An 18,591-nucleotide genomic window follows, 5' to 3' on the forward strand; every position below is an offset into this window, starting at 1 on the left:
GATCTTAATTATAACGATAAAAAGGGTCCGCAGCCACATTATCATTAGATGGAGTCTAATCTAAATCTATTATGTTGGGTGTTTTAATTGTTATCCGCTTCAAAAGATGTACTCTAGATTCTCCTGAAGGACTTCTCTTCAACTCACCCACTGGCAGGCACATTATTATTCTCGGTGTCGATAATAGTTACAGGTCCTTTATTTTCAACGTGATCCTCCTCAAGATTGGTATAGCTCGATTCAGCAGGATGTCCGGGTATAGATTCTTGAGGTGGTTCTTGAGGTGGTGATTCTTCAGGTACTTCTGGCAATGAAGGTGAAGCTTCTGGCACATACGAAACCTTGTCTGATGTTTCCTTATAGGACTGCTCATTAGATCCCTTTGGTGATTCGTTTATGTATTGTGCATTATTTATCGGTTCTTCAGGAGAAGATGGAGCCGATGGTGCTGCAGATTCGCTCCCAACAGAACCTGATTTGTATGAGTCGCCAGACGTTGATTGTGGAGCGGAAACTTCGGCGCTTGAAGAGTAGGAGGAAGATGAAGAACTGCTTCCGCTATTGACATTAGAACTTGCAGTTGCAGCGGAATTAGACGAAGAACTCTCGTAGCCGCCTGAGGATTGAAGAGATCCAGAAGGACTGGGTGGAGCCACTTCAGATCCAGATTCTATAGACTCGATGTTAGCCGACGGTTCTGGTGAAGGCTCTACTTCCTTGTATGCAGGCGCTGGAACAGGGACTGGGACACGAGGAACTTCTGCTTCTGAATGGTCCCCTTCAAGGTTAGAATAGCTGCTCTCGGCAGATGTAGAAGATGTTTGCACGAAAGCTGGGGCGGTTTTTTCTGGAACTGAAACTGAAGCCGGTTCGAGAGGTTGGGACGTTGGAGGTTTCTCGTAGCTCGACGAGGGTGTTTGAGGTTTTTCGTAGCTTGATGACGGTGCTGGAGCTGCTGTTTGTGGTGGTGAAGGAGCAGGTGGAGGTGGACTTGGGGATGCATCTCTGTTTGAATAACCGCTACTTGCAGGAATAGTTCCTGAAACAGCAGGAGCTGGATTTAATAGTGGTGGAATTGAAGCTGAATCTGTTTCTACTGATTCGTACTCTTTATCTTTAGGTGCAGGAGGTGCTGGTTGTTCTACTGGGATAACTACTTGCGTTGTTTGGATAGATGTGGGTGCAGGTTGGGGTTCCACTGGTGCAGACACATGCTCTACAGGTGCTACAGGTGACAGCTCTTCAGAAGGAGAAGGGGCTGGTGCCAACGGCGGTAATTGTTCTATGGTATTCCCAGCATCTACTGGTTCGGCAGAAGCAGGAGCAGGGTCAGTGGGAGAAGGTGCAGTTCCTACTTTTTCGGAGTACGGTTTCACTACAACCGCTGCAGGTTCTGGAGCAGAAACAGACGGAAGAGGAAGTTCTACCTGTGGGGCAGGTGGTTCAGGCAAAGGAACCGTTTCGACAGGTGTAGGTAAAGGTGCAGGTTCTGATACAGGAGCAGGTCCAAGTGCAGGTTCCACTGCAGGAGTAGGTCCAGATGCAGGCTCCACTGCAGGAGTAGATGGAGCTGCAGTGCCCACTGTCTGAGCAGACGTAAGTGCAGACTCTACCGCAGGAGTGGGTGCTGGCGCAGGCCCCACTACAGGAGGAGGGGCAGGTACAGGCTCCACTGCAGGGGTAGGTATGAGTGCTGGAGCAGGTTCAGCTGAAATAAAAAGACTTAAAAACGTGAATGGAACAATATTCATGAGAACTCAAGAATATAGCATCAATAACATGGGATAGATATAAGATGTTTCAAGGAGTACTTTCAAGAAATCGTTCCATGCAAGGCAGGCATAACCAATTACGTTCGTATCAGAAGTGAATTACCGTCTCTTACTACAAAACGTTTGCTGTGATCATCTACTTAGGAATTAAAGACTAAAAATCAGAACTCAAGTAGATGTTTTTAGTTCAAAGCAACCATCCAAGAGCGTAAAAGACATTTTCTCCATTTCTCCAGAGTTACTTGACTTCTAGGAAGCTATTCTCTCAAAGTGGTTTGAAAGGTGAGAATAACAAATCCACTAGTGCGACCTCACTTTTTTCGTAGCCGTTGGCGACTGCTTCGCTCCCATTCCCCCCTTCGATAGCTGATGCAGGATCTGGAACGGATGGAGCTGGCTCAGAAGCAATGAGCTCTGTCGGTGCGGGACTAGGCAGAGCTACAGGCTCAGAAGGTGGTAATGCTACAGCAGGTAGGGAAGAATCAGGAGGTGGAAGAGGAGGTGATGAAGGAGCCGGAGCAGGACTTTCATGCGACTGTTGCGAGTACTCCCGCTCTCCAGGAGCCGGCATAGTTGCCGCACCCACCTCTATCGCTTTTGCGCTCGTGGATTGTGGTGGAGGAGCTATATTCTCAGATGGTGTTGGTGCAGGTACAGGTGCTGGTGGAATCGCATTAGGAACGGATCCGGGATGTGTACTTGGCTGTTCGTAAGGTGCTGGATTAAGTGGTGTATGGTTAGGAAGAGAAGGAGGTGCAACCGGTGATTCTTTTGGTAGTGACGGAAGTGGTATCATTGGTGCAAGTGTAGCCGGTGGAGCTGGTGCATTAGCAGATTCAGAACACGGTACGCATCCGTTCATATGACCTGTTACCGAACCGTCAACGCTTTTTGGCAACGGATATTCCACAGTACGAGGTGTATTTGCTTGTGAGCTTGCAGTCGGACCAGCAGCAGCAGAATCTGAAAAGAAGTCATTACAGCAGTCCATATCTGGTGTAAAAAAAATTCTTTCTATAAAGCAAATCTCCATCTGTGGTGCAATACTTTGAGCTGTTGGTGGCTTGGAGTCGCGGAAACTACTTTCAATACACTTTTACAAGTTGTCCTTGTGGTTGAAGTACTCATCTAACCCACTTCATCATCGCCATCAACCATAGTCAGGGACTATCACACATGAAACTGCCATAACTGATAGCCGTCGTCGCCACCAACAACAGCAAAGCGTAGACCGTATGACGGGACTTGTTCTTTTTTTTTTGAATTTTCTGTGGAAAAACCTGTCACATACATTCAAGAATTATCAAATAAGTAGTACACATAAGTAAATCACACTTTAATTTTGTAGGCTAGTAATTTTGTTAATATGTAGACGGACAACCTGATGTACCACAATGATAAGGCGTCGATAGGAAAACATAGGGCGGAGTTGTAGACGTCATTGTCGTAAAAATTCGTGTGGTAGGTGGTGCGTATGGAGGTGTTATGGAATAAGCCGTAGGAGGTTGAATGGTGGTAAGTTCTTCGATTATTCGATTAGTCAACACGCTGTTAGGAACGTTTGGTTCGGGTAGAGCAGACAAACCTTCAACGGTTTTTGTTAGGAATTTCAAAAATACGGTTAAAATAAATAGTTGATTAATAATAATAACTACAAAAAAGATGACGTTCCTGTTATTGATTACAATGTTAACTTTAACAGTTCCATACCATCATATCCGTTTGGAAATTCGTCCAGTTTGTTGTTATTCTCAGACCAATCAATTATTGCTCTGTTTTCTGAAGCTGATTAGTGAAGCAAAAAGTTATGGTTTCAAAATTAGTGAGTGAAATCACCTCCAGAATATCCACTTTGTTCAACAGTTGGTCGTGAAGCGCTACCGCCACTGACATTTTCCTGAAATATTGTTTGAGAGATCTGTATCTGAAAATTCAATTTGCTCTATTTATGCTAATATGAGCCGTCTCTTCCACTTTTATTACACACGTGCATTAGGAACTTTCCCTTCTATTTCTGTTTTTTCTTTTCAATTATTCTTCCCTTAAATCACCACAGAAATTTGCACCTTAGTGACGACCCTTGCATTTTGCCACAGCTCTTAACTGACTATAAGGTCTAAAATCAAAATTTCAAATATTTTATGGAACTCTCGTTTCACTTGACACCAAGTTAGGTCACTCTGATCCATTTTTACATGTAATCTACTATTTTTCGATCTCATTTTGATCGATATTGATTGAGGGCGGGACAATCACAGCCACCGTCGCGTTCCATTAACAATTTGTATCATTTTAATTCATCATTACCAATCTTGGATTTAAATATCTGTGTGAATTTTGTGCTTATTTAACGAGAATCATTTCGTTTATTAATCTCAAACTAGTTTTACTTTTAGTTTTCCATTTCAATATCTGAAACTAATTTAGTGAGGTCACGTTGCCATTTTCGAGGATATTGACGCCATTTATTAATTTAAAAAAAAACCTCGAGTGTTCGTTTCATTAGGAAGCGAGACTATGTCCGAGCACTTCAAAACAACAAAAAAAGACCACGAAGAATTTTGTTCCTTTCCATCTCCCTCAAAAAGAATGGAAAAATTCGTATGTGAAATTTCCATCCAGATGTCCCTGCTGAGAACACATCATCAATTTGACAAAGCACATGCATAAGAAGTAGCATTAAGAACTGGACGAGCGATGTAAAGAGAAAATACCGTCGAACTAACGTGGACAAGTGCAAATCCCTTGCGTTCGAAACAAACGTTCAACGAAATAAAAAAGCTTCGACTCGAAAAAAACGAACAGTGCAGACATTCAAGCTTCAAGATAATGCGCTTTTTCAATACGATGCTAGTTTGGGTGGCCAGCTTAAACAAGAACGTGAACGAAACAATTCCAAATGTCCGTTCCAATGCTTTTTCCCCCAGGAATGTGAATTTGATTCTCTGGATTCGTCTGGATTCGTTTATTTTCTAATTGACGTGGATGAGAGTGAGATTTTATCGTAGTAGATGCTAACGAATAAACTTTATCGCTGTCGAATTAAGATCGTCAAAAGCGATCATCGAAAAGCCACTTCAAAGTTGTTGACACCACATTCTTAACTGGCTTTTTGCTCCGTTTTTTTTTGTTCCACCTCGTATATTCCGATTAATTTTCTTCGATGAGGTTTATTCAGCAAAACAAAACTAGAATAAAGATCCGGATAATACTTACTAGTAGGCTAAAATCTATGCTACAAGTTATGCACAGTATCTCAATGAAATATTTGGGAATTTGACCCAAAAATTTTAAAAAAATCAGTGTAAAAAATCAAACACTATCTAGTAGAAAACGAAATGCTCATTCAAATTGAATGTTATAAAACGCTAAACTCTTTTTCTGTGCACGAGATTAAATTTTAAAAAAACCAATATTACCTATGGTTTGGTCTCTAATGATATAGCACTAATCCAAAACGAGGAAAACGAGGACTGACATTTCTGAATTTCTTTTGTATCTCATTAATATTTCTCAGTACTAACGGGAAAATCTAATGGTAATGGTAACATTTCTGTTTTATTATTATTGGCGTTATCAAAGTAATCCCGTTGTTATACATTAGTGAACTCCTACTTACATTATAAGACTGTGAAAAAGAAATATTTTATAGAAAACTCACTAAACTTGTATATATCACATTTTAAAAATCTTCGAAATTCATCTTTCAAATTTGTCTTTGACCCCATCCTATTCTAAATTCATTAATAATTACGATAGTTTTTTTTAATGTAATAATGGTTCTTTTAGAAAACTTTTTTTCTCTTTTTCATCTCCCTACTTCAAAAAAAAAAAAGCGTAGCAAGTCCACTCACGTTGTATCCGCCGCCTGCTGATTTCCCGAACTTGGCAACTTTCGCTCTATTCAACTCTTGTTTGATGATCTTCTCGACGATTTCCTTCGTTTCCCGACTATTCACTTTGACTTTTTCCGTTGATGTCACTTCCTCTGCAAAAAAACAAGATTTACTGATGAGTAAACCCTCTTCGGAAGATTTCTGCTGTCAGTATTGACAAAACCAGTAGAGGGAATAGCGCGATAGCAACTACAGCAAACGAGTTTATATTCAGTCGTTATCCAGAAGAGATAAGCCGGCTAACATGGTGGACACAATGCTGTACAACGCTCACAAGATACTGCATAACATCCTCATCGCATTAGAGAAGATAAATGCTTTCTGAACATTTCTGAACTGATAATAAATGAGCATTTATCTTCTCTTCATCCAAGAAAAATTTCCTTCAGTTTCCTCCGAGTATATTCCGACAAGTTACGAAAAATGTCGACAATTTCTCCTTAGCCAAAGGGACTTCATGCATAATACATTATTACACAGCCAGTCATCTATAATTCGCGCATCCAAACGTGACCTCTAATTTTTCAAACCAATTCACAACTTTTTATTTCCGCCGATACCCCAATTCATAGGTTGTCTATGTACAGTTCGAAACAATATAAAAATTTATGTGGTCGTCCTAAACGTCGTTAGAAAAAAAAGTGAAGTGCATCTACGAATATCCGGATACAACGAAACTTCCGATTCCTGAAGAATCTTGAACGGATATTCATGGGATTGTTAAGGTTTCTTTTCTGCTTAGAAACTACTGCAAATAAAATGAATTTCTTTTGGTTTAAAAAAATACTAGTGAAAAACAATTTCCATGAAAAGTCACTTTTGCACTTTGAAAAAAAGAGAAAAATTAGAGTCTTCGAAGCGAGAAAAAAAGAAGAAGATATCAAATTTTTCCATAGCCGTTAACGTTTTGCCTAAAGGAAATACGTTTTTGGAAATCATCGCTATCCAAAAAAGGAATGATGGAAAGTAATGGCATCTATTGTCAGTGTTTAGGAGTTTTTTTTTTCTTGGTATCGCGTCACAAGGAAAAGTGGATGAAATCATCTTAAAGTAAGTAAAAACACGATTAAAAACGCGACAGAGATATAGTCAGGAAAGAACTTGAGCTAATTTTTTTTGTGAGAAAAAATCTCAACTCCTAGCTAAATTTCATGTTCTGGATACTATGTTCAAGTTTAATAATCACGATGGAACATAACAGCAATAACTTCACATTTCTTCCATTTCATTCCATCGATATCGCCAAATGTCAAACTTTACCGATTTTTTGTAGACAATACTGTCTTATTATGATTTGGTTTTAAAAAAAGTAAGAATCAGGCTTTCTAATATCCACGCTACAAAACGTGCTAACAAATTCTTTCCTTTCTTTCTGAGCGTATTTTTATTCTTATTTTCGTTGCTGTTTCAACCAGCAAAGGTTTTTTTTTTCCCAAATTTGTTTTTTTGGAGACATTTAACTATAGAAACAAGATTTGCTATGCTATGAACACGTAACTGATTGAAAGGTCAAATAAATTTGCAGATAAACTAAATACAGAACGAATGCAAAGCGTTGAACAAAAAGTGTTGAACTTTGTTAGAGGGTCGGAAATAACCATAAAGAAATATAATCATTTTGTGAAACATTCTTTTTTTTTGTGTTCATTATACTTCTGGCAAAAAACCGTCAATTTTCAGAAAACGGTTTTTTTGGAGAGGTTTTTTACAATTTCGTAAGTGTGGTTTATTTTTTCGTCCACAGAATAATCTTTCCGTATAAACTACTGGAAAAGTGCATATGGAAAGTGATCTCGTTCGTACGTGTGAGATTTCAATTCTTCTCTTTTTTCGATCGAAAAGTATTTTTATCGGTTTGATCCACACCTACGGATTAAATGGCAGAATGTCATCGATAGTAAGGACCAATACATTATTGATTGAGAATGAACATCAATCTATAAGCTATCCTCTTTCGCTTTGTTAAAAAAAATGGTATCACTTTCCGCAAACCCTCATATTTTTGCGACTTAGCATCGTTCTAGAGTGGTGACCAGACATGAAGCGGCAAAAACCATCACACTAAACAGATTTTCGCTGATCAAGAAGAAATTAACGTTTTCTGCCGCGAACATCCAGAATCCTTTAACGAAATTACTCCCGAAACAGGTTGTGTGGTCATCGAATCGTCACGTAAAGACCACCGTAATGATATAACTCTCGACGGGCTCTTAAAACAGGACTAATCTTACGGGTACACACTAATTGAAACGTTCAGTACGTATGAATGGATTTCCTGTTTCTTCACGATACCGTGAAAGTTAGAACAGAAATCCGGACAGAGATCAATCTATGTACATTCTCGTTAATTATACTCAAGTATCGTAATTGTTTGTTGCGGAATGAGGTTACTTGGACAATCTTAGGTGCCCAAAAAAGCAACAGACAATACTCAAGTGACGGAGGGAGAGTCTCGACCTAGGCCCGAATCCAGTATCATTTATCTGACTGGATAAACGCAATCCTTCGAATAAATTCGACCAGACTAGATATACTACAATCCAATAAAAATTTGCGTACGGATCGACGCATCAATACGGGAAATATGCGGAAATACGGGCACATATCCGCTTTAGAACTGAAAATCCGAAAAACGACTAGGTCCCACAACGAGTGATCGAGTTCCAGAAAATCAATTCTCTAAATAATTTTGCACAGCACGATTGAAAAAAACACGTGACAATAAGGAAATAAAAATAAATAACAAAATAAAGATAATAATAGATAACAAGCAAAATAATAACAAATAAATAAATAAAATCTTCGTTTTTAACGTATCTACTCTTCTGAGGATCAAGTATGCAGGTTACGAGCCCTAGACCTCTTTTACAAAAATCCATAAAGTAGGACAGTCTAAATGAGATATGTTGTTTCTGTCAGAAAACTTCAGGGATTTTATTTTGAATAGAAAGGGCTGTTAGCAAGCAAAAATAGAATCAATAATAAAAATAAAATATAGTGATAAATATATAAAATAATATAGAAAAGTAAAAAAAAATAAAAATAGAATAATGAAACTTGAAACCGGAGAAACTGCACCCTAGCTCCTGGAAAATAGTTTAAAAAAATCGATAGAATGGTAGGTGCTGATCAATTCTTTTGGAATGCGTCAACGGATTCGTCTTCTGTTTGAAATCGCAGAAGTTTTTCGCAGGGGTACACTGTTTCTACGTAGGCTTGCGTTGGAGAACAGCCGCATCATGGAATGTCCAAATCGTACCAAACAAGTTTGCTGTACCAACTCATCGAACACGGATGGATTAAAATTTTTTGCGCGATATTTCCCAGTTTTGAACCATCGACGCTGTGGTGGGGAACTAATACCTCTAGGTTACATCCGTCCGTTCCGTTTAGAAAATAATCAGGAAAAATAAAATATAGAAGACTAATAAAACCATTTCAGGCTTTCAATTCGCGTTTTTTTCCAATATTTGTAAACAAAAACAGACAGTGTAATACATAAAACAATCACATGGGCTTTTCATAATGTTCAATTCCACACACATCAAAGCTCAGCGGAAAAAACAGTCAACAAAAACTTCCATTGGTTTCATGGATGCAAATAAAACTGCGTAAAAAACGATTCTTATACAAAAATATGGAAAAATCTCACCATCAGGTGAAGGAGTCACATAGGGTTTCCCTCCATTAGAACCCTTATAAAATTGTTCCATCACCTAAATTATACGATGTAACGTTAGAATTCTTTTCTTCCTGAATAACAACGTTAAAAACTTACCAATTGAGATTGTCCGAGATTATTAATGGTGAATTTATGTTTGGATTTTGTCGGGATGTGTTCGATCCATAGCGGTGCCTTTCTCAGAGTGCTACCTGGTGGGAGTTCAGGCTCATCCGGTACAAACGGAACTCTTTGACCTTTGGAGGAGTTAGCATCTTTGTGAGGTAATGGTGTGATAAACGCTACTGAATGACGTTTTGACGGATTAGCATCTCCAGATGCGCTGAAAACAAGGTTCATTTATTACTTTATTAATGTTTTATTCTCTTATTTTTATATTCATAGTTCAATGCTTTATAGCACTTAGACTTTTTAATTTCAACTTTAATTCAGGTAAAAGAAAGATGGGTCTCAATATCTTTATGGACCAAGTTGAGCTATCACGGAACGGAAAATTATACATTATATTTTAGTTAATTACATAAACATCACATTATATTAATCATATTCAAATTACAGAAGTTTTAAATGAAGACTATAGCTAATGAGAGTTCGCAGCGACAAATAGTTCGTTCCCCACATAAAAATAAAAGAAATGTTGAAAAACCGGAATATGGTAGGCAAACGGAAGACAGCACAGCTTCCACAAATTTAACAAGCATTCGATCTTAGTAGAGCATTCAATGTCATCAGTAACAGTAACGTCAAGAATTATAATAATACTAGTGCTAATATTTTCAGCTCTGCCTAAAACTAGAACATGGATTCTCGGATGGAAAATGATTCATATAGTTCTCCTTGGTAGTTTTCCATTATATGAGAGCAGTATAAGCTTTAAAAACACCGGAGGTCAGTATTTTGAAAGTATGAAAAGCTGTATGACGACAGGGGCACACGCAAGACCTATCGGAAAGAAAAATTATAAAACATGACTAATTTAGAAAAAAAAACTCCTTCGAAAGAAACGTAAAACGCAAGCAGGAAACCATGGAAATAAAACAACACTCAAGAATACAATGTATTTGTGTTCAAAAATCTAGCACGCTTTCTTTCGCTTGCGGTTTCATAAAAAGACAATTTTTTGGGGTCTTGTTCTCTCAGAATTTTTCGTTTGACTATGAGGATTGCATGAATTACCCTTCTCAACTTATATCCTAGTATTCTATTTACAAATAATATAATAATCCCGAATACAAGTAGTGCTATTGGGACGCCTGCCGTTTCAGAAGAGAAATAAAAAGGAAAGGCGAAGAAATATAATTTTAGAAGAAAGTGAATTATTTCTGCAAATAAAGAAATAAAAATAAGTATGTAACTATGAATAGATAAATAAATGTATGCATGTAGTGCAACATGCGATAATCCTGAAACCGTAATGTAGATGTAATGAGGCAGCAAAGAACTAATGATACAGAGCAAACGTATATCACTAGGAACCTCCATCGAGACTCAGCTCCTAACAAACCGAAGAAAAATCACTCCGTATCACAATAAAAAAATATTTATGTTGTATAGACCCATCCTCTCAACGCTATTCTAAGTAAGAAATTAAATACACAACAAAAATAAAGAAACATAGTCATCAAAATCGTTATCGAAAAAGTCATCGAAACACGTAACAACCGGAGAGAAATTGGGAACAATTTCCTTTTGAGAAAAGGAAAAACACTTTCAAAAAGGAGCAAATACAGACTAATTAGACCAAGTTACAACGATTAAACAATTTAAAAGGCCTTTTAGTGTGAGAATAATGGAACTAGACTAATCTTTTGTCCTTCCCATAATTAAAACACGTACATCTTCGAATACGATCACACGAATAGGAAAATACCGATCGACCGACCTTTAGAAGAATTTTGATTAGATCGAAGCAGAAGTAGGTTATGGGATAGAAGAACTGAGAGTTACATGGTAATTAGGAGATTTTTAATTAAAATCGCTTAACCGAACATCGATGACCTAAATAAGGGAAGGAGTTTTCGGCAGAATAATCCTAAAACGTCCTATTACTGGTACATGGGAATTGCTATGATCGCGATTGTAGCAAAAAAAAAATATCGCTTTGATTAAGAATGTCAGGTGTGTCTAAAACTAGAAATAGAAGCTAGGAACTAAAATAAAGTTGAAATTTTAGAGAAATTGAAATACCTTCGTTTATGACGCTCAGAAAACTCAAAAAGAGACATCAATTCGTAAAGATTTTCTCTACATTGGCTTCTTCATTGCCGATCTATTATAGACTCAGATAGTTTTTATAGACAGGGCAACATTCACTACTGAATAGTAGAACTGGCTACTCTTGCATACTCGCCCATAAATTTCTCCCTTGAGAACAAACTGTACGAAGAAAAAGCCGATCGCCGCAGAAATCCAGGGAAAACGAGAGCAAATTCAGAAAATATTGTAAAATTCAAGGAAATAAACCCTGGTTCTGAGCACAGGAAAAAAGAACCCACGTTTTCAATGAATCTGAGACGTCAGGTAGCGAAAATGGTCCAGCAGTATCGTCGAGAGGGAACGCCTGATAGGCGACATGTTTCAGATCATCGGGTTGTTTGAAATGAAAAATTGCTGCACCAGAGGTAGGCGCCGCTGCACTATACGGTTGCTGAGGCCCTGGTACTGTATAGCTGGGTACAGCTTCGAACTGTGGCCATAGAGCGGCCAGTATCAACAGTAACGAAATCATTGTGATAGCATCAAAGAGCCTCGAAAAGTAGTTGTTGACTGCGAGGAGACGGAAAGTCGACCAGGAATCGTCGAGGAGACTGAACGGGTAGCAGCGGGATGGACGCCCAAGGGAGCTCTCTCTATATGGGCGTGGTCTTTCGTCGACTATTACTAGTCAGAAGGGGATGGTGGTCGTGTACGGAGTGGTTGAACCAACGAGCTAGACGAACGCAGCACCAGCAAACGGCTTCGGCTAACGGGAACTGGATCAAGATACGGTTGCTGCACACAACAACGGGACGACGAAAAGTTGCTGCTACTTCTGCAAACTCTGGCTGAATGAGGGCAAAGCAGTGTGTGACACTAATGCGTGAAGAAAACCGCTCACATCGTCATCATGTCGCCCCTCCCGCAGTCTCCTGTGACAGCGCCAGCATGCGTAGTAGGAGGACATTTTGAGTTCCTCAAAAACTATCCCAAAAGTAAGAGTTAACTATTTGTTCAGCGCTACATACATGTACACTTATAAAACACATGCATTATTTCTGCTTTCAAACTTCTTAGCCTTTTTTTGAGCTGTCCAGTAAACCGCCACAAAATCACCCACAAAAGTTAACACAAAATTTTTTATTAGTAGTGTTTTGAGAACAAAGACCGGAATTAAATCAAACTGTTGAATCCATTTAACATTCTCGAGTCACAACACTCGATGAAAACACGACAAAATTTCAACAAATTTCATTTTCAAATTTGGGGATGACAGAAGAAGCATAAAAGTTTAGTAGTTTTAACCTTAGAGCAAAAACTTTCTCTAATTTCTAAGAAGATGCAAGTTATTGCCGCTAAAACCTGTTCAGTGAAATTTACTAGATCAACCGTGAACTTCTTCGAAATTGAGCTGAGCGCACAAGCATAGTCGGCTGTTCCGGAAAGCAACAAGGATGTGCTAATAATCTTAGTGAAATGAGGGGCTCGCAGGAACAGCAGTACGTCACAGAAAGAGGTTACAAGCGATCTCACATGCGTGAAATAGGCCATAAAAAATGAGTAAATTCGCTGACCGAGTTCATTCCGCAATGTAGGTTCAACACAAACAACGACGACATTACTGTCCAGAAAAAAAACCAGTAATAAGGACAGCGAAATCGTATTCAAAAAGAAATTTGAGAGCTAAGTAAAGATTCTTCCCGCGCATAGAGAAATTACCGAGTTCTGTTTCTATTTAAGAAGAAAAAAAGCGAGAAAATACGAGGAAATGCGCCGCAAACACAGAGAAACATTTGTGTAATACTTTCACGTCACTTTCCCTCACTTTTTGGCTGTTCACGTGATTGACTGTATTATCGGCATTCTCACAGAGGTTTTTTCTCCGAAGTAGATTAGCCCATGAAGAGGGGTCAAACAGTGGAGTAGCGGACAGATTTCTAATGGAAAGCAAAAGTTTCGGATAATTTCATGCGAGTAGTGGCAAACCACTATCCAAACTTTATTCTTACTTAGAAAAAAAAATCACGAAAAACTCCATGAGAAATGGAAATCTATGAAGGACATATATATATATATATATATATATATATATATATATATATATATAACTTTCTACTCTATTTTTCCATATATTTTAATTCTAAAGCCGGATCAAGGCCAACGAGAGTAACAGTCATGTACTGAAAAGAACACGACGACTCCTCTTTCTCTTCCTCCTCCTCTTCCTCCTCCTCCTCTTCGGAATCGAGCGGATCAGGTTCCATATGAGGTCACGATTGAATACATAAAGATCACTTTTTCTGGACTAGATCATAACGGTCAACGAATCTTTCACACCTATTGACAGTTATGAATTCGTCGACCATATTCGGCATTTATTCGACATCAACCGAATCAGGGGATTCCCATGAAAAGTGAATTTTCTATCAAGTGAATCGAAGACAACGCCTTGCGTCTCGTTTCGAAAAAAAAGCCGACAACAAAACGTTGAGTCAGCGATTTTCTCCGAATCTCTCCAGACCTAGTGCTACCCCTAGGATAGGATCGGCATAGAATGTTTATGAACCCGTCCCGTATAGGATCAACAAAGCTGAGGACGAGTTACGGTTGTTTGTTATGGCAACTTGTTCGTCATAATGAATGCCGAAGACCGGATGCTTTTACTATAATTTACAGCCCTTCAGTTTAGCAGATCAGCTACGGATCTCAAACAATTTACGATGTTATCTACAAAGATTCGAACAACATTAGCGCTGACATTTCCGTGACTGTTCCAATGCGAGATTCATGTTTATTACATCTTCCAGATAACAGCTCCCTCCATTCGCCGGCCTGCTATTAACACACTTTCCCCTAATTTCGTTTTCCGAATCGCCTTAAGAAATTAAACATATGATAATGTCTAAAGATAGATGCTTATAACGAAATGGAAAAAAAATCCAAAGAGGTGTTTCATGGATTAGAACTTGTTGAAAAGCTTAGGAGAAACATAAGAACAAGAAAATATGGACGAGCTGCTTTTGGTTTTCAAAGCCGGCATGCTTATTCGCATGATTCCTACTACTAAATCCAAAAAATAGTCCTCTTGAATAAAACAATCGTTTTGATATTTTTTGTATTATTGTTGGAATTTTCCAGCCGTACAAAAATCTCCCATTATAAATTTGGAAATACATGTAAGTCGTTTGGTTGGAAACCTTCAACCTCTGTAAAAAGGAAAAAGCAAACGGCGCCTCCTCCGGCGTTTCTTCCTGTCGGCGCAAAATAAAAAGTGGAAGAGGAAATAGGAAATGGTCGTCAAGCAAATAATCAGAGCATTATGGATGGAAAAAAGTACGATAATATTCACAAAGAAATGAAATAGGATAATAAATGTGATAAAGAAATTAGCTTTATTGTATTTGATTATATGACATAGTATTTTTTTTTGGGACACAGCGGAACTATGCATAAAAGGTGTACAAACATATAGTGATTTTCATGTTTTTCTCATACACATCTTTTGTTTGTGTATTTCTTGTGTTTCTTACAACAAAACATGTTTTTTTTCGAAACGTTGGAAAGAAAAAAAAAAGAAGTAGCGACACTTAGGAAGATTTTGCTCCAGATTTATTGTGAATTCTGTTCGTTTCTCATCACTCAATCTACTATTCTCGTTCATCTTCTTTTCATTTACCAATCAATGGTGTTTTTTGTACAACTTTCCATGGATAGTGCTTATACATAAAATTACTTACTATTTACTATAATTAAACTATTAACACTAATCTTATAACTAATTGGATTAATGGTTGCAATCAACTAGAAATGTATCGTTTCAGGAGAAAAAGTTGGGATTTTTTGCTCGTATTAGTTCAACTTCTTGGCTATAGCGAAGCTGCTTGTAAGAAGGGAAAGCAAGGACTTGCGGAAACAATTTGAAATTCTTTAGGATTCAGATATATATTCTTAGAAATTAGGGTTAATTAAAGTAAGACTTCTTTACGAAATCTTTGAAAGGGGAATTTTATTGTCTTCGTGTCCCAGGCGATAGGAGAAACCGCTGGACGCCTCTTGCCACACGATCGGGACAGACGGAAGTATTACTGGCGATGGCTAGAACAAATCAAGTCAAAGAACAGCTAGTGCGAAGGAGATCAAGGTGAAAATCGTAAATGTGACGGCTACACAAATATACCGTCTATACATCACATCACTACTGAAATTAACTATAAACTCAAGTGATAGCGATCCTGGTCAACGAAACATGTTCTCGTCCTTAGTGAGACTTTCGTATTTGGTTCAACCATTCAAGTCTGTTAAATACGATACGGGCAGCGTGTTTTTCTCACAAATTTCTTTTGCCCTAATTGAATACATCGTCGATGCAAGCTATATGCACAGTAGATGACGCAAGAAACAAAGTCGCCGTCGTTAAGAGGGAATCGTTCAGAACAAGAAAGTACAAGAGCTTATGAACCTTTCAAACGATCTCTAACACTAGGCGATGAACTAACTATACACAATTCGGGATTTGGATCCGTGCCCGTACTTGTTATGCTAAAAAGCTCGACGCCATTAACCAGTAGACGGGCACGAATCCAAACCTTGTGTGGTCGTATTTACGTATGTAAATAGAACACGATTCGGAGAGCGAACGAAATCATACAAAAGTAAAAATGTTGACCCGAAGGTCTTACGACGAAAAAACACTCGTAATCCTCCAGGCTAGAAACAATGAACGGTTTCCTCTCCACTCGCATTTTCCGTCGCTTTCGAATTCCCGAAAGAAATACATGTCGACTTCTAAAAAACTAAAGACCCTCCTCTACCTACCAACGTTACGTTAATTTCCAAACAGGCATTCGTAAGTCACGCTGTACACCAAATTAAGTGGTCCTATACTATATTCAGGCTTACATTTAGATGTAAGCATAATACAACTTAATACATGATTTTTTTTCGTCAGTTTAGATTTTTTCCGAAACTACCCAGCTTTCGAAACAAATGAGCGATGAAAAAGGAGGAATTCTTCTCATCCTACTTGTGGCCTTTACGTTTGTATGTTTGAAAGTTGTTCGTAAATACACATTCGTCTATGTATACACTATTTTTGAAGGGACCTTTAACGACTTATTTATAACTACATAAAACTTTAAAAAGATAAAGAAAGAGAAAAAAATGAGGAAAAATGGAATATTTTTCTCAAATTGATTCACAACAGTTTTAAGTTCGGCAATCAACTCCTTGAACACTGAACCCCTTCATAAAATTATCAGAGTGGATCTTCAGAGCTGAGGGATTTCCGGATAAACTAGACTTTCAAAAAAACCAAAATCAATTTATTTCATCTATGCCGCCAAGAAGTGATGAGCGAAAGCGAAAAAGGAAATGATCTGCTAAACTTCTTTGCATATGTACGGTACACTGAGAGAGTTCAATTCATGTCCACTGCCATTTCTGTTAAGAAATCGCTAAGTCTATTGACCGCACGACTGAAAAGTATTAATCAGACAGGCCATCACCAGGTCTACGGCGATTTACGTTGCATTAATAGTGGGGAGAGTCTCAGGAGTTCCATCCAGAAGTGGCCTACTATACGTAGCATGTTCACTTCCAAATTGAAAAACCTATCGTGGAAAACGGCAGGCTCGAGGAGATTGACATAGATGTGGTACGGTCTTCAGTTGTCGAGGCCTGCTGACGGCTGTTTAGCTCTATTTTGTAATTACGGCTGCGTTCAGTCGATCGGCTCTGTCCTTCGCTACCAGGACCACCGTAGGACCGTACAGCGTCCATACCAGTGCCATTAGTCATGTCGTTCCCCCCACGAAAATGTTCCGAAGTGGAAATTCTAAGATGACGAGCTAGCGATGAGCTAAATATGCTTACAAATGAGATATGTTTCATTTGGTCTACTTATTGTTACTTTCCAGTAGACTGTAACTGCGAGCTGCTAAGTTTTATTAAATACTTGTTCAGAGGACTAATCTCACGATAATGGGCAGAAAATACCTCTTTAATTGAGCAGCAGGTCTATAATGGTCCGACGGATTAATCGTCATTACAGATCGTTTAATCCTCTGCTTTCTTAGAATCCAACAACAATTTCTTCTTTTTTTGCCAACGCTCATTTGTCGCCTGAGTTCAATAGGCTTGGAAAAAATGAAGCGATAGAAAATTGTTAGCAGTTCTTGTAGACGAGTTCGATCCAAAAAAAGCTAGTCTGTCTTCTTTTGCGTGCAAAGACCTCAATGAGTCGAGCACCTCGTCTTCTCAGTGCAGAATGAGGACCATTTCAGCTACAGTTCCCGGAGATATCTAGTGTCAATCACTATCGTTTAAACATGAATTATCATCGTTGTTTGATCGAGCGAACACATGACAGGAGAAGGGCGTTGGCCAATTTCATGATGCCGCTGCTAGTGGCGTAATCGTAAACGAAGGGACGGATGTTTGTAAGCCGATTCGCAGTAATGACGATCATAGCGAGAACGAGTTGTGTCAGATGATCAACCAGTTCGCTTATTTATCACAATGCTTGATTGTATGTCGGGTTTGCGATGACATGCTGATCCTTCTTGTTAGCCCGATTAGGTACGTTGATGTCTTAGCCAGGATGAGAAGCTACAAAATAGGGCATAACAGAAATGAAACACCGTGACGCTGAAGAACGAGAGGGAGTAATCACCTTTTTTTAGCTTAGTCATAATGATCATTCCAGAATAATCTACGCGTACACGACACTGATTCCCCACCATCTGAAGACGATCCGGGTGTAATTGCACTCACATACTGTATTCTCAACTCCTTTGTTTTTGTTTCAGTTTTCTTCAAATTTTCTTCAAATAGTTTTAGTTTTTTTTAAAATTAAGTTTACCAGAATGATTTTTTCAATCTGTTAGTGATCTATGGCAGTTTGGGTATGAATGGAATTTCTTGCAAGAATACTCCATGATTTCGTAATTTCACCGCCTCGATCCGTGCTATAGGAGGAAGAGTAAGGAAGCATGAGACCAGCGGCGGTCGACGCGAAAGAAATGCTTGCAGATTTTCTACCGCACGC

General features: G+C 38.6%; 1 protein-coding gene across 2 annotated transcripts; it reads right to left on the minus strand.

The window, feature by feature from the left end:
• Positions 1 to 143: 143 nt before the first annotated feature.
• Positions 144 to 13,810, minus strand: RB195_003129 (uncharacterized protein; the record flags this gene model as incomplete). Of its 2 annotated transcripts, XM_064200668.1 has the most annotated exons (9): positions 144 to 1,708; positions 2,088 to 2,735; positions 3,154 to 3,357; positions 3,483 to 3,551; positions 3,609 to 3,696; positions 5,627 to 5,760; positions 9,321 to 9,384; positions 9,447 to 9,672; positions 11,846 to 12,078. In XM_064200668.1, 9 exons carry the CDS (start codon positions 12,076 to 12,078, stop codon positions 144 to 146), a joined length of 3,231 nt encoding a protein of 1,076 aa, XP_064056550.1. The 2 variants fall into 2 exon arrangements, with proteins under 2 accessions (XP_064056550.1, XP_064056549.1); XM_064200669.1 differs by lacking the exons at positions 3,154 to 3,357; positions 3,483 to 3,551 and adding an exon at positions 13,728 to 13,810 and having other exon boundaries at positions 3,609 to 3,669; positions 11,846 to 12,157.
• Between the last annotated feature and the right edge of the window lie 4,781 nt (positions 13,811 to 18,591).

The sequence above is a fragment of the Necator americanus genome, chromosome IV, assembly GCF_031761385.1.
Source record: "Necator americanus strain Aroian chromosome IV, whole genome shotgun sequence".
Classification (NCBI taxonomy): Eukaryota; Metazoa; Nematoda; class Chromadorea; order Rhabditida; family Ancylostomatidae; genus Necator; species Necator americanus.